At 39.0% G+C, this 17,733-nt stretch overlaps 2 protein-coding genes and 1 pseudogene across 4 annotated transcripts; 1 reads left to right on the forward strand and 2 right to left on the reverse strand.

Annotated features, from left to right (window-relative positions):
- The first annotated feature begins 877 nt into the window (after positions 1-877).
- LOC132859456 (5S ribosomal RNA) lies at positions 878-996 on the forward strand (annotated as a pseudogene).
- Positions 997-2,428: 1,432 nt separating this feature from the next.
- On the reverse strand, positions 2,429-15,090 carry LOC132858863 (NACHT, LRR and PYD domains-containing protein 3-like). Its single transcript, XM_060889398.1, has 6 exons — positions 14,097-15,090; positions 12,498-12,671; positions 4,228-4,401; positions 3,409-3,582; positions 3,001-3,177; positions 2,429-2,844 (listed from the first exon to the last, which is right to left on the reverse strand). Exons 1-6 carry the CDS (start codon positions 15,017-15,019, stop codon positions 2,808-2,810), a joined length of 1,659 nt encoding a protein of 552 aa, XP_060745381.1. The 5' UTR covers positions 15,020-15,090; the 3' UTR covers positions 2,429-2,807.
- Positions 15,033-17,473, reverse strand: LOC132858897 (uncharacterized). Of its 3 annotated transcripts, XM_060889442.1 has the most exons (6): positions 17,372-17,473; positions 17,097-17,218; positions 16,520-16,636; positions 16,055-16,103; positions 15,648-15,852; positions 15,033-15,412 (listed from the first exon to the last, which is right to left on the reverse strand). In XM_060889442.1, the coding sequence occupies exons 2-6, from the start codon at positions 17,147-17,149 to the stop codon at positions 15,033-15,035; spliced, it is 804 nt and encodes a 267-aa protein (XP_060745425.1). In that variant the 5' UTR covers positions 17,150-17,218; positions 17,372-17,473. The 3 variants fall into 3 exon arrangements, with proteins under 3 accessions (XP_060745425.1, XP_060745426.1, XP_060745424.1); XM_060889443.1 differs by lacking the exon at positions 17,097-17,218 and having other exon boundaries at positions 17,372-17,452; XM_060889441.1 differs by lacking the exon at positions 17,372-17,473 and having other exon boundaries at positions 17,097-17,293.
- Positions 17,474-17,733: the final 260 nt, after the last annotated feature.

Consider the following 17,733-nt stretch of genomic DNA (forward strand, 5'->3'; position numbering starts at 1 on the left):
CAGGGTCTTGAAATCTGAGATGGTGCAGTTCCCAAACCAGACAGTGATGCAGCTGCTCAGGATGCTCTCAATGATCTCTCTAGAACGTGGTCAGGATGGGGGGATGGAGTTTGTGTCTTTCTCAGCCTTCGTAAGAAGTAGAGACGCTGCTGGGCTTTCTTTATCACATGTCCAGTATTCCTGGGATAGACTCCAGTTTCACAGCAACCCTGAAGAGTTCATCTGTGGGAAGTCGTGGCCTAATGGTTAGACTCTAATGGTTAGACTCCTAACCCTAAGGTTGTGGGTTCGAGTTTCGGCAGGATGCCCAGCTGCTCTCTGTGGATGGGTTAAATGCAGAGAACGAATTCTGATTATAGGTCACCACGTCACAGTTAAGTGTCAGTCTAGGGTTAGATTTCACAGAGTAATCAGTTCAGGATTCAAGGACTTGGTATATTTAATAGGACCAGGAATGACAGACACACAGAAAGGTTCCAACAAAAGAGTGTTGGTATATTGTTAAACACTGCTATGAGGTTTGAGCCGAGCCTTTAATCTTTATTGTTCTGGTTATCAGGAATATGGAATAGTATCATCAGTGTATAAAGATTTCTTTATTATAAAAATGATAAAACCCACACTACAGAAAACACTTCATGCAGAAGAATAGTAGATATTTTATAAGACTTTTAACACTGTAAACATTGCTGGACATTTTAACAGGTTATTTTGGGATGTTTATTTGTTTTAGACTTTTTGTCATTGTGATACACACTTGATCTCAATCTTGACAACACACACTACTTATTTTATACAAAAGTCCTATGAAATCAATTACAGACTTATTATTTAATAGAAAACTACATGTCTAACTGATTAAGCTGATTAACTGTTTTGTTGCAGCCAAACCAACCTGTGAACGCTTGATCTCGTCTGATCTCGGAAGCTAAGCAGAGTCGGGCCTGGTTAGTACTTGGATGTGCGACTGCCTGGGAATACCAGGTGCTGTAAGCTTTTGACAAAGACATTCATTTACTTTACTGTTTGAATTCTGTAACAACATCATTTTATTATTCAGTGGCAGGAGTCAGGAGAGTGAAGCTCTCGTCCATGAAAACTACCTGACAGAAGCAGTCTAGAGGCTGGTGTAGAGGAAATTTTAAGTATCATGTGTGTTCTTATATAATTGTTATGTGCTTTTACAGTAAATTCTGTGTGAAAGACTAGGGAGAAAGAACAAGAGGCCCTTATTCTAACTGTTAAATTTGTACATACTAGAAAGATGGGAACTTTAGGGGTGTGTGTGTGTGTGTGTGTGTGTGTGTGTGTGTGTGTGTGTGCAGGTGCTCGATAAGAACTGAGGATGTAATGTGGCCTTGCTGAGGTGATAACTCAAAGGGAGACATCTTCAGTAACCAGGGAGGATGCATGAACACACACATACACACACACAGACACACACATACACAACTGGGGTATAAATAAGAGTGCTGAAACACTGGAATTTGCCTCTACACAGTGAAGTTTTAGCGCTCTTTTTTGTCAGTTTAGTAAATGTACATGAGCCAGATAACAAATAAAAAAGAAAAGAAAGAATTATTTAATCCTTTAAAAAGAATTTTAAGGAAGCATAAAGAAATAATAATGATGGGACCTGCAGTGACTGTTTTTAGTAAACTGGATATGGCAGATGGGATGGTTATTAAATCAGATACAGAGAGAAAAGAATTAAAGGATCTAATGAGTGAAAACAACCTGATAGACGTGTGGAGAGAGAAATGTAGGAAGAAACGAAGAGATATAGTGAAAAACTTACAGGACAAAGATTGACTTTATTTTATGTACAAGAAATGTAGAAATCTTTACAGACAAAATCAGATATAAGGAAACAAGTTTGAGTATCATGAGTTTTTATTTTTTAAGACTGGAATAATGTAGAAAGGGGACAAAGTGTATGGATTCTAAATACAGAGAGTTTAAAGAAAAACCACTAGGATTTTAAGATTAGAGAAATTATAGAAAAAGAAAAAACATTTTTAATTAAATATTGTAGAATGGGAGAAAGAAAGAAAGAAAGAAAGAAAGAAAGAAAGAAAGAAAGAAAGAAAGAAAGAAAGAAAGAAAGAACACTAAAAAGTAAAAGTACATTTTCAAAAATTAGAGAATGAATTGGCCAAAGAGAACAAAAATATAAAAAAGGGAGGAGAAAGAATTGGAGGGGGCAAAATAGCAAAATATATGGTGGAAATAGGAAAAAAAAAGAAGTATAAAGTATTTTATAAAAACAAGATGCAACCAAGATAAAAAATGTCATGAGGAAATTAAGAAAGAAGAAATTGAAATATAGAAAAATAGAAGATTCCTTTAATGTTTAAATGAATTTTAATAAAGATTTTAAAAGTATTTGGTGAAAAGGGTTTAAAAAGAAGACACTTTTAAAGGAAAATAAATAAATCAAGATCACAAATGTGAGTCAATCATCTGTGGAGAAACAAATTTGAGATAAAAGTAAAGAGGTAAAAATAATCTCTAAACATCTGTAACACATGGATGTGTATTTGTGTAATCAGTGTGATGATGTGATGATATCTCTGTGTTGTGTGTAGATGCTGAAGGATTTGACTTTGGATTGTAAAAGATGTTAAAGTGTGAAGTTGTAGCTGAGAGGATAAAAGGATGTGATCAGTCACAGTTATTGTTATGGATCTTCTACATCTGAATATGAATGATTCAGCTCCCAAACTGCTGGAAATGTGGGACGTGTTCTAACGCTTCACCACCATAACTGATTTATCCTGGAAAAAAGGTCTGAGGAGAGACTCCTGTCATACACCAGACCTGGTGAGTTTATTATTCTTAATGCTGAAAAACACAACAGGACAGAATTACAGACACATTTAAACACATTGCTTATGAACAACAGAAGCATAAATGCACACATTAGATGTGATAATTTACAGCACACAGTGAATATTACTCAATATCATACAGTAAAGAGACAGTAAGTCAGTAACTCACTGTAGTGTCTCCAGTTTACAGTGTGGATCCTTCAGTAGATCAGAGAGCAGCTTCACTCCTGATTCTCCTGGTTTATTATCGTACAGATCCAGTTCTCTCAGGTGTGATGAGGAGTTTGACCTCAGAGCTGAAGCCAGAGCAGCACAACCTTCATCTATAATACTGCAGTAACACATCCTGCAAGAAAGAAAACCTTCTCACACTTAACACACTCAGTTTTAGTATTGAAAACATGAACTAAACAAAATCTTTATATACAGTACATTTACTCTCCATCTCACACACACAACAATGACAATATATCAGATCACTACAATTACAGTTACCACAGAGGAGAACTGGATGTTGTAGTGTTTATTAAAACTGTGTGTGTGTGTGTGTGTGTGTGTGTGTGTGTGTGTGTAATACCTCAGTTTCTCCAGTGTACAGTGTGGATTCTTCAGTACATCAGAGAGCAGCTTCACTCCTGAATCCTGCAGTTTATTGTTACTCAGGTCCAGTTCTCTCAGACTGGAGGAGTTTGAGCTGAGAACTGAGGACAGAACTCTACAGCTTTCCTCTGTCAGATTACACTCACACAGACTGGAAGAGAAATGATGAAATGTTTGATTTATAGTGAAATGAGGTGTTTCCATCAGTGAGAAATAAAGTGTCTACCTGAACACAATGAGCTGGGATACAGGTTAGAAATCTGGGTGTAATAGTCGACTCTGACCTCAGCTTTGTTCCTCACATCAATAATATCTCTAAAATCACATTTTATCATTTGAGGAACACTGAAAGAATTTGTCCATTTTAATGTAAAGAAGAAACAGAAAAACTTTTTCTACATTCAATCATTCCAAGTAGATTAGATTAATGTAACGCTCTTTTATGTATTTCACTAAAAAACCCTTTATACATTACAGTTAGTAACCAAATCACTCCTATTGTACAGGAACTGTACTGGTTACCTGTGACATCCACAATCATTTTAATATCATCTCAAATATTTATTTATCATCAACAAATGCTGACTTCCTTAAGGTGAATTTTAATAAGAAGAAGCTTCAGTCAAACTGCTTTTAGTGTCGCTGCTCCCAGGATGTGGATCTCACTCTCAGTGTTTATCCATCAGTCACCTTCACTAAATACATTTACAAAGCAGCTTAAACACAGTGTGTGTGTGTGTGTGTGTGTGTGTGTGTGTGTGTGTGTGTATGTGTGTGTGTGTGTGTTTGTGTACACCTCAGTATCTTCAATGTACAGTGTGGATTCTTCAGTCCATCAGAGAGCAGCTTCACTCCTGAATCCTGCAGTTTATTGTAACTCAGGTCCAGTTCTCTCAGACTGGAGGAGTTTGAGCTGAGAACTGAGGACAGAACTCTACAGCTTTCCTCTGTCAGTTTACAGTTCCACAGCCTGGAAGAGAAATGATGAAGTGTTTGATTTATTTGTCTGATAGTGAATTGAGGTGTTTCCATCAGTGAGAAATAAAGTGTCTACCTGAACACAAGGTTCTAATATCAGGATAAAAATATAAAATGAACATCTGTGTATAAACTTGGACTGCTCTTGGACAGATCCATGTGTCTCAGCTCATATGAGACGATGTATTTAACTTTCTGTAAGAAGATAATAACAGAGACGTCACTCTGAACAAACACGTCTCTTTATTTCTAGCAGAGAGATGTTCATACATTGTGTTCAGCAGCTCTGGGGAACGTTCTGCTGGAGAACATTTACACATTTACACACTCTCCTTTACTGCTTCATTACTGTGTGTTCAGTGTGTAGATCTGTGTACATTGTACACACTTTTACTTTGTGTTACAAACATTTTCAGGAATTTTTTGCTCCCATTGAACAACAGAAACAGGTCTATAAAATGGTAGCAGCTCCATGAGGACAGATAACACCAGAGAAATTACTTTTTTGTCCTCACGGTAAATAGGAGTAGTATTGTGTGTGTGTGTGTGTGTGTGTGTGTGTGTGTGTGTGTGTGTGTGTGTGTGTAAGAGTATTTACACAGGAAATTCTCTTTTTTGGGAAACACCTGAGCTAACAGAAGATTTACAGCACACTGTTAGAGCTATTTAGAGACCAGTGTGATGTTTCTGGAGGATAAAAGCTGGTTTATTAATTACTTCTGTTTGTCACGACATCTTTATTTACAGTTTTTACCAATTGCTTACACACAAAATCTTTTCATGTCACACGATTTTTGAAACCTCTCACTCAAAGTGCAAAACTACATGCCAAATCTTCAAAACCATAAGCTATTTCTCAGCCTTTGATTCAGTTTTCAATTGCATAAAACACTTTTTTTCAAAACACTACACACAATTCTCTACCTAAAACACAAAGATCTATCAGGAAGTGACTTGCTTTCCTTTTCCAAACACAACCAATCAAAATGCTACACTTAGTCACCAGGTCACACAGACACATCTGCAAACACTAATTGCTTAATCGATCATTAACCAATCACTGCTTTACTTTGCAGTAGTATAGATAGGCCTATAAATAGGTCAAAGATCAGATTATGGGGGGCACGGTGGCTTAGTGGTTAGCACATTTGCCTCACACTTCCAGGGTTGGGGGTTCGATTCCCGCCTCCACCTTGTGTGTGTGGAGTTTGCATGTTCTCCCCGTGCCTCGGGGGTTTCCTCCGGGTACTCCGGTTTCCTCCCCGGTCCAAAGACGTGATGGTAGGTTGATTGGCATCTCTGGAAAAATTTTCCGTAGTATGTGAGTGCGTGAGTGAATGAGAGTGTGTGTGTGCCCTGCGATGGGTTGGCACTCCGTCCAGGGTGTATCCTGCCTTGATGCCCAATGACGCCTGAGATAGGTACAGGCTCCCCGTGACCCGAGAAGTTTGGATAAGCGGTAGAAAATGAGTGAGTGAGTGAGAGATCAGATTACCTTTTTGAACAATAGATGCTAACAATGAACAGAGAGCAAGAGGAGTAAGAGGCGGAGAAGGAGGAGTAAGGGGAAGAGGGAGAAGAGGATGAGGGCAAATAAGAGAAGGAAGGAGAGCCATCTCTGATGAGATTAGGGCAACACTTGTTGGTCATGTAATCAACCATGGTTTGACCGTGAGAGAGGTTGGACTGAGAGTCCAGCCCAACTTGAGTCGATTTACAGTGGCGTCCATAATTCGAACCTTCAGAAATGAGAACAGGTATGCAACTATGTAATGACTATTTTAGCATTATAGTAATATACTGTAAAATACGTATGACTGCATAGTATTGCATAAACATTTGTAACTAAGCCATCCATTTACTACACTGCATTGAATGAATGAGGTTGGTTATCATGCTGTACTACATTTTTTTTGTAAATGGCTTACAGTTCCTATGCTGGACACATACTGTGTTTGAATTCTGTACAGAGTAGAAAGGCTAAGACATCATCAAGGACGAGGACACTTGTTTACAGATGTACAAGAGACTGCAATTATAAATATGGTTTTGGCCAACAATGCAATTAGGATTCGAGAGATAAGAGAGCATATCTTGAGTAATGACACCATATTCAACAACATCAATGCTGTAAGCCTGTCGACCATACAACGCATCCTCCAACGGCACCAAGTGACGATGAAACAACTTTACAAGGTACAAAGAATCTTTGACATGACTGTGTAGAGGTATGTATGCAACACTACTTCCAGTACTTCAGACATACCATATTTACACATCTGTATATAATTTTGTCTGTTACAGAGAGTATTGGAGATGGATGCCCATGTAATTCGTCATGAATTTATTTATGTGGATTTTTTTTTTTTTGAAAAAAGCAGACTTGGTTTTGAAAACGTGTGTATCTCTTTTTTCTAGATCTCTTTTTCTCTCCTTCCAACCGTTTTCTTTCCCTTCACCACATTCACACATTCAACTGGTTCCACATTTTGGTCTTCAGCTGCTGTTACATTAATGTCACAATAACTCCCATTTACCTTTTATAGAGTTTTAGTGTCACTAAACACAAATGTTCTGTGCTGTGCAGCATTTGCTCAAGGTTTTAAATGATCTGTAACTAAGTTCCAGTTCTGATCACATTTCCATTCTTGTTCTTCTTGACCTGAGTGCAGCTTTTGATTCTGTAGACCAGGAGATTCTTCTACACAGACTTGAACATTGGGTAGGTGTCATGAACACGGAACAGAGCGGACCCAAACGCAGGATAGCAAAAATAAACAGGGTTTAATAACATAAAACACGGAACATGACACGGACTAGAGACAGGACAAAACCACAGTAGATGCCGCGCTGCACAAGGCAACGTGGCACAGTTAAATAGACAAGGTAATTACAATTGGGAACAGGTGTGTGGAAGCGGGCAGGAAGAGACAAGGGGCGGGGCAGACACGTGACGAAGAACATAAACAAATGCACGTGGCCAGAGTCCTGGCAGAGTCCTAACAGTAGGTCTCTCAGGACCAGTACTAAACTGGTTCACATCATACTTGTGTGCTAGACAGTTTTATGGTCAATTGTGAAGTCATTCATCAAGACAACATGACATTTCATTTGGAGTTCCATAAAGATCTATTTTAGGAGCCTTGCTTTTCTCCCTCTACATGTCTCTTGTTCGACTCAAACACATGAAATCAGTTTTTATAGTTATGTAGATGACACAAGTTTATATATCAGTGTCACTGTGTAATCAAGAGCTCATTAACAAACTGATTACATGCTTGAATGAAATATCTGACTGGATGCCACAGAACTTTCTACAGTTAAACCAGGATAAAATGGAGATATTAATTGTAGGAGATAAAGAAAAAAGAGAAAACTTATTGAAAAATGAGCTGGGATACAGGTTAGAAATCTGGGTGTAATAGTCGACTCTGACCTCAGCTTTGTTCCTCACATCAATAATATCTCTAAAATCACATTTTATCATTTGAGGAACACTGAAAGAATTTGTCCATTTTAATGTAAAGAAGATGCAGAAAAACCTTTTCTACATTCAATCATTCCAATTAGATTAGATTAATGTAACATTCTCTTTTATGTATTTCACACAAAAACCCTTTATACATTACAGTTAGCAACCAAATCACTCCTATTGTACAGGAACTGTACTGGTTACCTGTGACATCCACAATCATTTTAATATAATCTCTACATGTTCATCATCGCTACATGTTATGTTATGCTACGTTATGCTATGCCTTGCTAGGCTATGTTATGTTGCGTTATGCTATGCCTTTCTAGGCTGTTATGTTTCGTCATGTTAGGCTATGTTATGTTACGTCATGTTAGGCTATGTTATGTTACGTCATGTTAGGCTATGTTATGTTACGTCATGTTAGACTATGTTTTGTTACGTCATGTTAGGCTACGTATGTTTTGTTACGTCATGTTAGGCTATGTTATGTTACGTCATGTTAGGCTATGTTATGTTACGTCATGTTAGGCTATGTTTTGTTACGTCATGTTAGGCTACGTATGTTTTGTTACGTCATGTTAGGCTACGTATGTTTTGTTACGTCATGTTAGGCTATGTTATGTTACATCATGTTAGGCTATGTTATGTTATGTCATGTTAGGCTATGTTATGTTACGTCATGTTAGGCTATGTTATGCTACATCATGTTAGGCTATGTTATGTTACGTCATGTTAGGCTATGTTATGTTACGTCATGTTAGGCTATGTTTTGTTACGTCATGTTAGGCTATGTTTTGTTACGTCATGTTAGGCTATGTTATCTTACATCATGTTAGGCTATGTTATGTTATGTCATGTTAAGCTATGTTATGCTGCGTCATGTTAGGCTATGTTATGTTACATCATGTTAGGCTATGTTTTGTTACTGTACGTTATGTTATGCTATGTGGTGCTAGGTTGTTATTCCGCACCCCAATTTTTCCTGTTTTATGCTTTGGTTGACATGCTACCCAGTTCATTAAAACAGTAGAAAAGCGGCATGGCTGGGCAAAGCCGACATCGCAGATGCCTTAAATAAAAAATAAATTAAAAAGCACCAAAAAGAGCTTCAGGAGACAGCAGAGAACACAAAAACCCATCACCATCGACAAGACATCTGTGAGCAGGTGAGCAGTTTTAAGTTCTCTGTGTTAACATCAGTGAGGATCTCACCAGACCTACACACTGACGCAGTGCTGAAGAAGGCACATCAATGCCTCATCTTTCCAAGATGGCTGAGGAAGATAGGAATAAGCCCCAGCATCCACAGAACATTCTACACTACATTATAAAGAGCATCCTGACGGGCTGCACCACTGCCTGGTTTTGAAACAGCTCTGAAAAGGGTTGCGCAAACTGCCAGCCACATTGTTGGAGGTGAGCTTCCCTCCCTCCAGGACATCTGCACCAGGCGGTGTATAAGAAAAGCCCGGAGGATCATCAATGACTCCAGCCACCCGTCCCACAGACTGCTCTCTCTGCTTCCCTCAGGAATACATCTCCGCATCCGATGCATCCGATCCCGCACTAGCCGACTGAGGGATAGCTTTTCCCTCAGGCTATCAGACTAATTAACAGTCAAAACTAATACACCCTACAGCATACTTCCACAATATGATATGCCACACACTGCACTGTGACGTCAACAATTCTATCTCATCATGATCCGTCATTCCTTGACGTGTGGAAGATCAAGCTTCATGAGCAACCAGAGTCTTCTACAGGGTGATGCTTCCCCTACATGTTGTCACTATAGTTTGGTGGATATACAACATGCTTGTTGTTATATTGCTGCTGTAGGGGTGTATTGTGCTTCCCCCTCTATGCTGCACACTTGGCCTCAACATGCTTGTTGCAAATATGCAGCCATCTGCTCAGCTCAGGGTGATGCTTCCCCTGCCTACTCCACTATAGCTGAGTGGATATACAACATGCTTGTTGTATAATAATAATAATAAAAAAAAAAAAAAAAAAAAACAGCAACATGCTTGTTGCAAATATTAAAAAAAAAAAAACAGCAACAAGCTTGTTGCAAATATGTGCCATCTGCTCAGCCCAGGGTGATGCTTAGCCTGATTATTGATTAGCCCCGGATGTACTAGAGTCTTCTACAGGGCGCATGCTTCCCCTACCTGTTATCGCTAGCTTAGCGTATATACAACATGTCGTTGTCATATTACTGCTGCGGGGCGTATTCTGCTTCCCCCCATTATGCTGCACACTCGGCCTCAACTTCTACAGCAACAAGCTTGTCGCAAATATGCCGCCATCTGCTCAGCCTAGGGTGATGCTTCCCCTGATTGTTGATTAGCCCCGGACGTACTAGCTTTCAAAAGTGTGTTCAAATACCAAGCTTCACGATCAACCAGAGTCTTCTACAGGGCGCATGCTTCCCCTACCTGTTCCCACTATAACCTAGTGTATATACTTACATGGCAGAAGAAAAAGGAAAAGTATGTATAAAAAAAGTGGTTTCTATGCAACCAAATGGCATTTTTTGAACAGGCATTCCCTTTTAATGGGACATGAACACATCCTTACATTAGATCCTTCCTTTTTAACAACAGAATAACAACAATCAATCACGTCAGTCAAAAAGCGTAAATTATTGAATCACACAAACCTTGAAGTGAATTAAATATTGGGGAGAGAGAGAGAGAGAGAGAAAGAGAGAGAGAGAGAGAGAGAGAGAGAGAGAGAGAGAGATGATTAAAGTGAGTGTAATTTATTAATTAAAGGGATAGTTCACCTAAAAATTTAAATTCTGTTATCTTTTTCTCACCCTCATGATGTTACAAACTTGTATAAATTTCTTTGTTTTGATGAACACACATGTAGATATTTTGAGGAATGTTTGTAACCAAACCATTCACTTCCATAGTGGGAAAAAAAATACTATGTGAATGGGGCTCATGAATGGTTTGGTTACAAACATTCCTTAAAATATCTTCCTCCGTGTTCATCTAAACAAAGACATTTATACAGGTTTGTAACATCATGAGGGTGAGAAAATTATAAAAGATTTTTTTTTATTTTTGGGTGAACTATCTCTTTAAAATGAATGTGTGTGTGTGTGTGTGTGTGTGTGTGTGTGTGTGTGTGTGCATGCGAGACAAGAATATGGCTGTGCTTGCAATGCTGAGGTTTTTTAATTTTATATTTATATATGTTTTTTATATACAGTATATGTGCATCCCCATAAACGATCCATACCCTCTTCACACAAAGCCTAACACTGAAGACCAATTATAAGTGCTATTGTATAACAGCTGACATTTCCACATAAACAGTGTCCAACCATTTACACTACATTGAACTTGCAAAAAATTTAATTTGATAGAACTTTGTCATTCAATTGTGAGCAATGTGGTCGCATACTGCTGTTCTTCTCTTCTCATCTTGCACAAAATCCCGGTACCCGAACTTAATTATTTTTGGTGTAGCGCCTTCCATGTTTCGTCACGACTGTTAAGGTTTATTAGTTAGTGCGGGCGCTCCCTCTGCTTGTCTGCTGCGTCATGTGGTAGATTACGCTCTTGTGTGCGTTTAAAAACAGATTAAAAAAAAAAGTTATTTCGAGTCATTTAACTCAAGTCCGAGTCAAGTCTCAAGTCATGAATGTCAAGTCAAAGTCAAGTCAAGTCTTTTTTTAATATTTGTCAAGCAAGTCTCAAATGTGCGACTTAAGTCCGACTTGAGTCAAGTCATATGACTCGAGTCCCTCATCTCTGGTCTCAGCTCATATGAGACGATGTATTTAACTTTCTGAAACAGGATTATGTGCTGAAACAAACTTCCATGTGCTGACTCATATTTCTGGCTCACTGAAGTCCCTCCTGTGTAAAACATGTGACTGCTACAGCTTCTTTTCACTGACTGCAGTAGAGTGTGTGCTGTGAAGGAACAATGTCATTGGTTGGACCTGTTGAAGGAATTCACCTCTTACTGAATGAGGTTCACCTCTTACTGTTCATGAATGATCTTGGTGAACGAACGAGGATCTGCTGACTCACTGATGTGGTTCATTCAGTTCACTACAAGAAGAGAAACAGGGTGGAGCAGTCCATTTAAAAAGTATGTAGCATTAAGACAAGCCTTTTATGTTGTAGCTGTGTTCTTCACAGCATAATCCACTATACATGAATGTGTAACAATGACTGAGGGCTATTTTTTAAATCATTGTTCCACTGAAAACTACTTCATACAGGATAAGTAAAAATGTCTCTTTTACCACATTACATTCATCTCCTCATTCATGATCACTCTCTCAAAACTAACCTGAAACTAGACTGAAATATCTTCATAATAAATACACAGGAACTTTTATTATGAACTGTGTGAATGAAACAATGACTTACTCGTAATATCTTAAAAGACACTCAATGTTGTAGTTTAATGATATAATTTACAGAAAGCGTCACTGAATGAATCAGTGAACGAATCTGAACAAATCTTTTTGGTGAACAGAATCAAATCATGTGAGTAACTGGGATGAAGGGAAATGAGCAGCTCCATGTTTGAGTTCACACGGTTCTACAAAATATATCTTTGTTTGAGTGTGTGTGTGTGTGTACCTCAGTATCTCCAGTTTACAGTGTGGGTTCTTCAGTCCATTAGAGAGCAGCTTCACTCCTGAATCCTGCAGTTTATTTGAACTCAGGTCCAGTTCTCTCATCCTGGTGTACTTTGCGCTGAGAACTGGGGACAGAGCTCTACAGCTTTCTTCTGTCAGATTACACATACTCAACCTGGGAAAGAATATAATTAGGAACAAGCATAGAGACGGGATTAAGGCAAGCAAGGTCGTGATTTTATTATTCCTCCCCGGTTGGTGCAATCTTAATGCAGCAAAAGGTAAATGAGAAAGAATATAATAATCAGTTCCTTCCTTTGCGGTGCTTGGGAAGAGATCCCGGCTCCAATTCCAGACAGCAGAAGGGGGGGGCGCTGTGACCAGGGGAAACAGTCCTTCTCCAGGAGTATACCATGGGCTGGATCGGCGATCTGAAGCTCTGGATCCGCGGGAGGTCCTTGAAAAGAATGCCAAAGGGATAACGTCTATTCGTTCCATTAGGCACGCCCCCCTTACCTCCCTATAGCCGCTGAGCCTGGCTCTCCCGTGTGTTGCCCAGCCAGAGGGTAAGTGCTACAGCGGCGCTCCTGATTGGCTCTCAGCTTTTCGGCGGGAATTCTGCCGCCCCGCCTTGCACGCTGAATCCTTTTTAGCGCTTTCTCAGCGGTGCTGTCCACGGTGCTTAATCGCCGCCTTTTTAGCGCTTTTTGGGGGCGAGGAGCGGTATCTTGGCTGTGTGGGACGGCGGTGCATGCTCCGTCGTCACAATATCAAAATACAAATGCATAAAACAGTCATATCCACATAAAGAAGAAATGTTGTCAAGAAGCAACATTTTAAAATATGTCCATCCATTTTAGGTATTAATTTTATTATAGATTTGAGAGAGGTTTAAAAATAAGATGAAGGTAATATGCAGCATACTATGTACTGGGTATTCTTTTGATGATGGCTGAGATGTAAAAATACTGGCAGTATTTTTACCATGTGTATTTCATGTGTCTTTTTTCTATAAAATTAAGACAGACATCTCAGACAAACTTGACTCTTCTTTTAATAAACTTGTGCGCCCTACACACATTCTTTACATGAGGTTACCCCAGGTGTGCACCCTCTTCTCTGGCCCCCTCTACAACAGAACATACAACAATTGTTCCTATTGTCACAATGTGCAACTTAAGATATAAAGCTCTAGATCAAAATTGTCCTTCTCAGCTAGCACAAAGTCTCCTCGCATTCTGGTTTTCTCACGGATTTGAGGAAGTGGACAAGAAGCAGCGTATAGGGCATTAATTCTTTATTGGCTAATCCTATTGTTGTTTTTCACTCAGATTTGATTAATATTGAAAGATTTTTTATATTTTTATATCACTTAACACTTTACCATTGAGGGCAGATAAAGTAATTTAAAGTTTCTTAAAGGGGAAGAACATCTCTAACCCTTGTGCAAAACAGTGTTCTCACAGTGAAATCTAGACTCAGTTCTAAGCAGTTTTATCACGAGACAGTTTTTTTTTTTTTTATATACATGCCAGTAACTGCAGACATATATATATATATCTTTATACAAACAAGTGAAATATATTATGACAATACTCACACAGCTTTGGCTGAGGTTTTGACCATTGGCAGCAACCTCAGAAGACACTCTTCTGATGAACGAAATTTTGTCAAGTCAAACTCATTCATTTCCTCTTGTGAGCTCAGTAATACAAACACCAGAGCTGACCACTGAGCAGGAGAGAGTCTGGTTCCACTGAAAGCACTTTTACTGGATCTGTTCAGGAAAGTTTGAATTTCATTTACCAGTATATTAACGTTCATTTCATTCAGGCAGTGGAACAGATTAATGAATTTCTCTGGAGATGGATTCTCTCTGATCTTCCTCCTGACATAGTTGACTATTTCATCATTGTTATTAGAGCTGCTTCCTGTCTGTGGCATTAAGCCTTGTAAGAGAGTCTGATTGGTCTCCAGTGAGAGACCCAGAAGGAAGCGGAGGAAGAGGTCCAGGTGACCACTCTCACTCTTTAAGGCCTTGTCCACTGCACTCTTCAGTAGGTCAGAAATGCTTGGTTTTTTAAAGATATAAATAATCCTAGTGCTTTCCTCCCCTATAACAATTTTGTTATTTAATATGAAGGTGAAAAATACATATAAAGCAGCCAGAAACTCCTGAACACTCAGATGTACGAAGCTGAACACCTTCCCCAGGTGAAGCCCAGACTCCTCTCTGAAGATCTGGGTACACACTCCTGAGTACACTGACACTTCTCTGACATTAATGCCACACTCTCTCAGGTCTTCCTCATAGAAGATCAGGTTTCCTTTCTCCAGCTGGTGGAAAGCCAGTTTTCCCAGTGCCATGATACTCTCTCTGGTCTGCTGAGGATCAGGGTCATGTTTCTGATGGTACTTTTGGTCCTTTTGTTTGATCTGAAAGATCAGGAAGTGTGTGAACATTTGAGTCAGAGTCTTGGGAAACTTGGGAAGTTTCATCAGACTGAGATTTTGCTGCTTCATCAGATTAAGCTCTCTACTCTCTAAGTAGAAACATGAAGGTGATGTCCTGATTTGCTTCTCCTTCAGCCCAGTCTAGAATGAACTTCTGCACAGAGACTGTTTTTCCAATTCCAGCAACTCCTTTAGTCAGCACAGTTCTGATGGACTTGTCTTTAAAGAGATCATTACATTTGATGGGTTTCTCCTGTGTTGCTGGTCTCCTGGATGCTACCTCAATCTGTCTCACCTCATGTTCATTATTGATGTCTCCACTCCAACCCTCTGTGATGTAGAGCTCAGTGTAGATCTCATTCAGAAGTGCTGAGCTTCCATGCTGTGAGATTCCTTCATTAATACTTTTAAACTTCTCTCTCAGCTTGGACTTCAACTTTGGCTGATACACAGAGACGAGTTCTAATAAACAAAGTAATATCCAGGTTTAGTGATAAACAGTTATAATGCAAAATCATTCAAACACTGCTATTAATTCCTGACTGATGTACAGTACTAAATATTATTGAAGCTGGACCATGAACAGATACAACATGATAATAAAATTACATTTAAAACTAAAAGTGTTCATATCTAAAACTATTTCCTCTCTCTAAAGTGAAGCTGATGGAATAAAGTCATGACTCAGAGCTCTTACTGTTGTGCAGTGTGTTAGCGAGATCTGTGTGGTTCATGTTCTTCAGGACGTGCAGTGTGATCTTCAGCGCTCCCTCTCTGACACTGTGCAGATCCTCCTCATCCTCCACCTCCTTCTCAGTGCATGCTGGGTAATCTGGACTCAGGAGCTTCCTAAACCTCTTCAGCTCATTCTTTATCAGAGTGATGACTTTGTGTTCCAGCTCCTGGTTAGAAACACACAGGAACAGATCTAAATATTATCATGTTACACAGTGAGAGAGGCTTTTATTTTATCAAAAGAAGAAAAGTGTATTTTTGTTATCACATTTAAAACTCATACAACTGATTACCCTTAATGCTTCTGCACATCAAGACATGACAAGGGATCACAACACACACATTACACACTTTAAAAACAACACACACCTTGAATATAGAGTCCAGCTGATTTGTGCTGATGTTTGATTTTTGTGGTCTGTGAACAAACAAAACCCATCATGTAATATGGACTATATGTATTCATAGCTGCACAAATCACACACTAATAAACACAGACACAGATATTTAACACTATCCTCTTAACACAATACACTGATTTCAGGATTTCGAAACAAAGATTAGAAACAAATGTTTGAATAAAATCTTTATATTGTCATTAATGTCCCAGGTGTAAATGTTCTTCTGTAGCACCACAGACCCTCCAGCTCAGGGACTGCAGACTGAACTGAACTCTTAAATCACTTTTCCTCACTGCCAGTCCGAGAGCTGCAACACTGCACAGTTTAGTGTTTTACTGCTTCAACACCTGATAAAGCTCATGAAGGGCTTCATAATGAGACCAGTGAGTTTGATCAGGTGGAACACTGCTGTAAAACACCTCACTATACTGACCTCACATCAGTAGAACTGTCTCCGTCTCTGAAGTTAATTGGACATCCCGTTGAATGGTCACTCTTCAGGGACACACAGCTGGGTTCTGGTGAGTCTGATCTCTTTCCCTCCATCATTCTAGAATTACAACAGAAATATCAGCAATAATTAATACTCTGTTGTCTCAGCACTGTTAAACAATGTGTTCATCATTAAACACCAATAATTCCATCTTTTTAATTCAGATCCAGTCTGTACACTTATTCAAACAGGAGACAGGCCTCATAAGTCAGGAATTACACTGATATCAGGAGTCCCAATCACAGCTAACTGACTCAGCTGGGTCTTAAAGCCTGTAGAGTTCACTGACACAAAGCTATGCTGCTCTTATGCTCCACATTACACAGTCCTTTTTACTCTTCTCTCAGTGAATGATTTGTCTAAACTGTTCTTAGATCAGATCAGTGATATATTCACTGCTATTAAACACCTTAAAGCAAAGTTGAGTTCCTGTGTTAACTAGTGAGTGTTTAGAGATACAGATGTGTTCCCAAGAGACGGTGTGTATTTATTGCTGGTGAATGTAAAAGTAAGTCACCTCTCATCTTTCTTTAAGTCCTGTTTTCCAGACACACTCATGTTGCAGGTCATGTCTCCTTCTCCAGATTACAGCAGGACACACGTTTACTTCACTCCAACATCGGTGTGTTAAATTAAACCCTGAATCAGCACAGAGTTCACTTACAGGAAATAGTCACGCTATCAAGTTATAAAACAACCTGTGTACATTAAAGCTTCAGTATAAACCCACAAAACTCTTCTGCATCAAGTGTCACTTCAGTGTGTTTATATATTAGAGCTTTAGATACTCACTGTATTTTTACTCCTGAAATCTTTTAGTTTTCACTCGTCACAAAATGGAGCTGCTGACTTTCACACTTACTGACACTGGTCTAACTGGTTTGCTGGTTTATGCTGATGTGTGTGTGTGTGTGTGTGTGTGTATGTGTCTGTGGACTCAATGTGAGGATTATATTATATGAGCTGCATTATAAGATAGTGATGAGCTTTTTTATTATTGGTCAATGCTGTTATCAGTGTCATATGATGTCATATAGAAACACTTAGTAAATCTCATTGTGATAAACTACTGTAGTTTAATAATAGAAGCTGCACTACAACACCTCTGGGAAACGTCATCATTGTCTAATATTGAGTAATAAACATGTATTCAA

This window comes from Tachysurus vachellii, chromosome 16 (genome assembly GCF_030014155.1).
Source record: "Tachysurus vachellii isolate PV-2020 chromosome 16, HZAU_Pvac_v1, whole genome shotgun sequence".
Classification (NCBI taxonomy): domain Eukaryota; kingdom Metazoa; phylum Chordata; class Actinopteri; order Siluriformes; family Bagridae; genus Tachysurus; species Tachysurus vachellii.

Excerpts from the sequence above, each read along its gene's own strand:
- LOC132858897 (XM_060889442.1), bottom strand. The coding sequence starts at position 17,149 with ATGACCTGCAACATGAGTGTGTCTGGAAAACAGGACTTAAAGAAAGAT. Across the intron at positions 16,104-16,519 it reads GACAGTTCTACTGATGTGAG|ACCACAAAAATCAAACATCA; the intron begins GTCAGTATAGTG and ends GTTTGTTCACAG. Across the intron at positions 15,413-15,647 it reads CGCTAACACACTGCACAACA|AACTCGTCTCTGTGTATCAG; the intron begins GTAAGAGCTCTG and ends TTTGTTTATTAG.
- LOC132858863 (XM_060889398.1), bottom strand. The coding sequence starts at position 15,019 with ATGAAGCAGCAAAATCTCAGTCTGATGAAACTTCCCAAGTTTCCCAAG. Across the intron at positions 4,402-12,497 it reads TGTAAACTGGAGATACTGAG|GCTGTGGAACTGTAAACTGA; the intron begins GTACACACACAC and ends TTTCTCTTCCAG. Across the intron at positions 3,583-4,227 it reads TGTACATTGAAGATACTGAG|TCTGTGTGAGTGTAATCTGA; the intron begins GTGTACACAAAC and ends TTTCTCTTCCAG.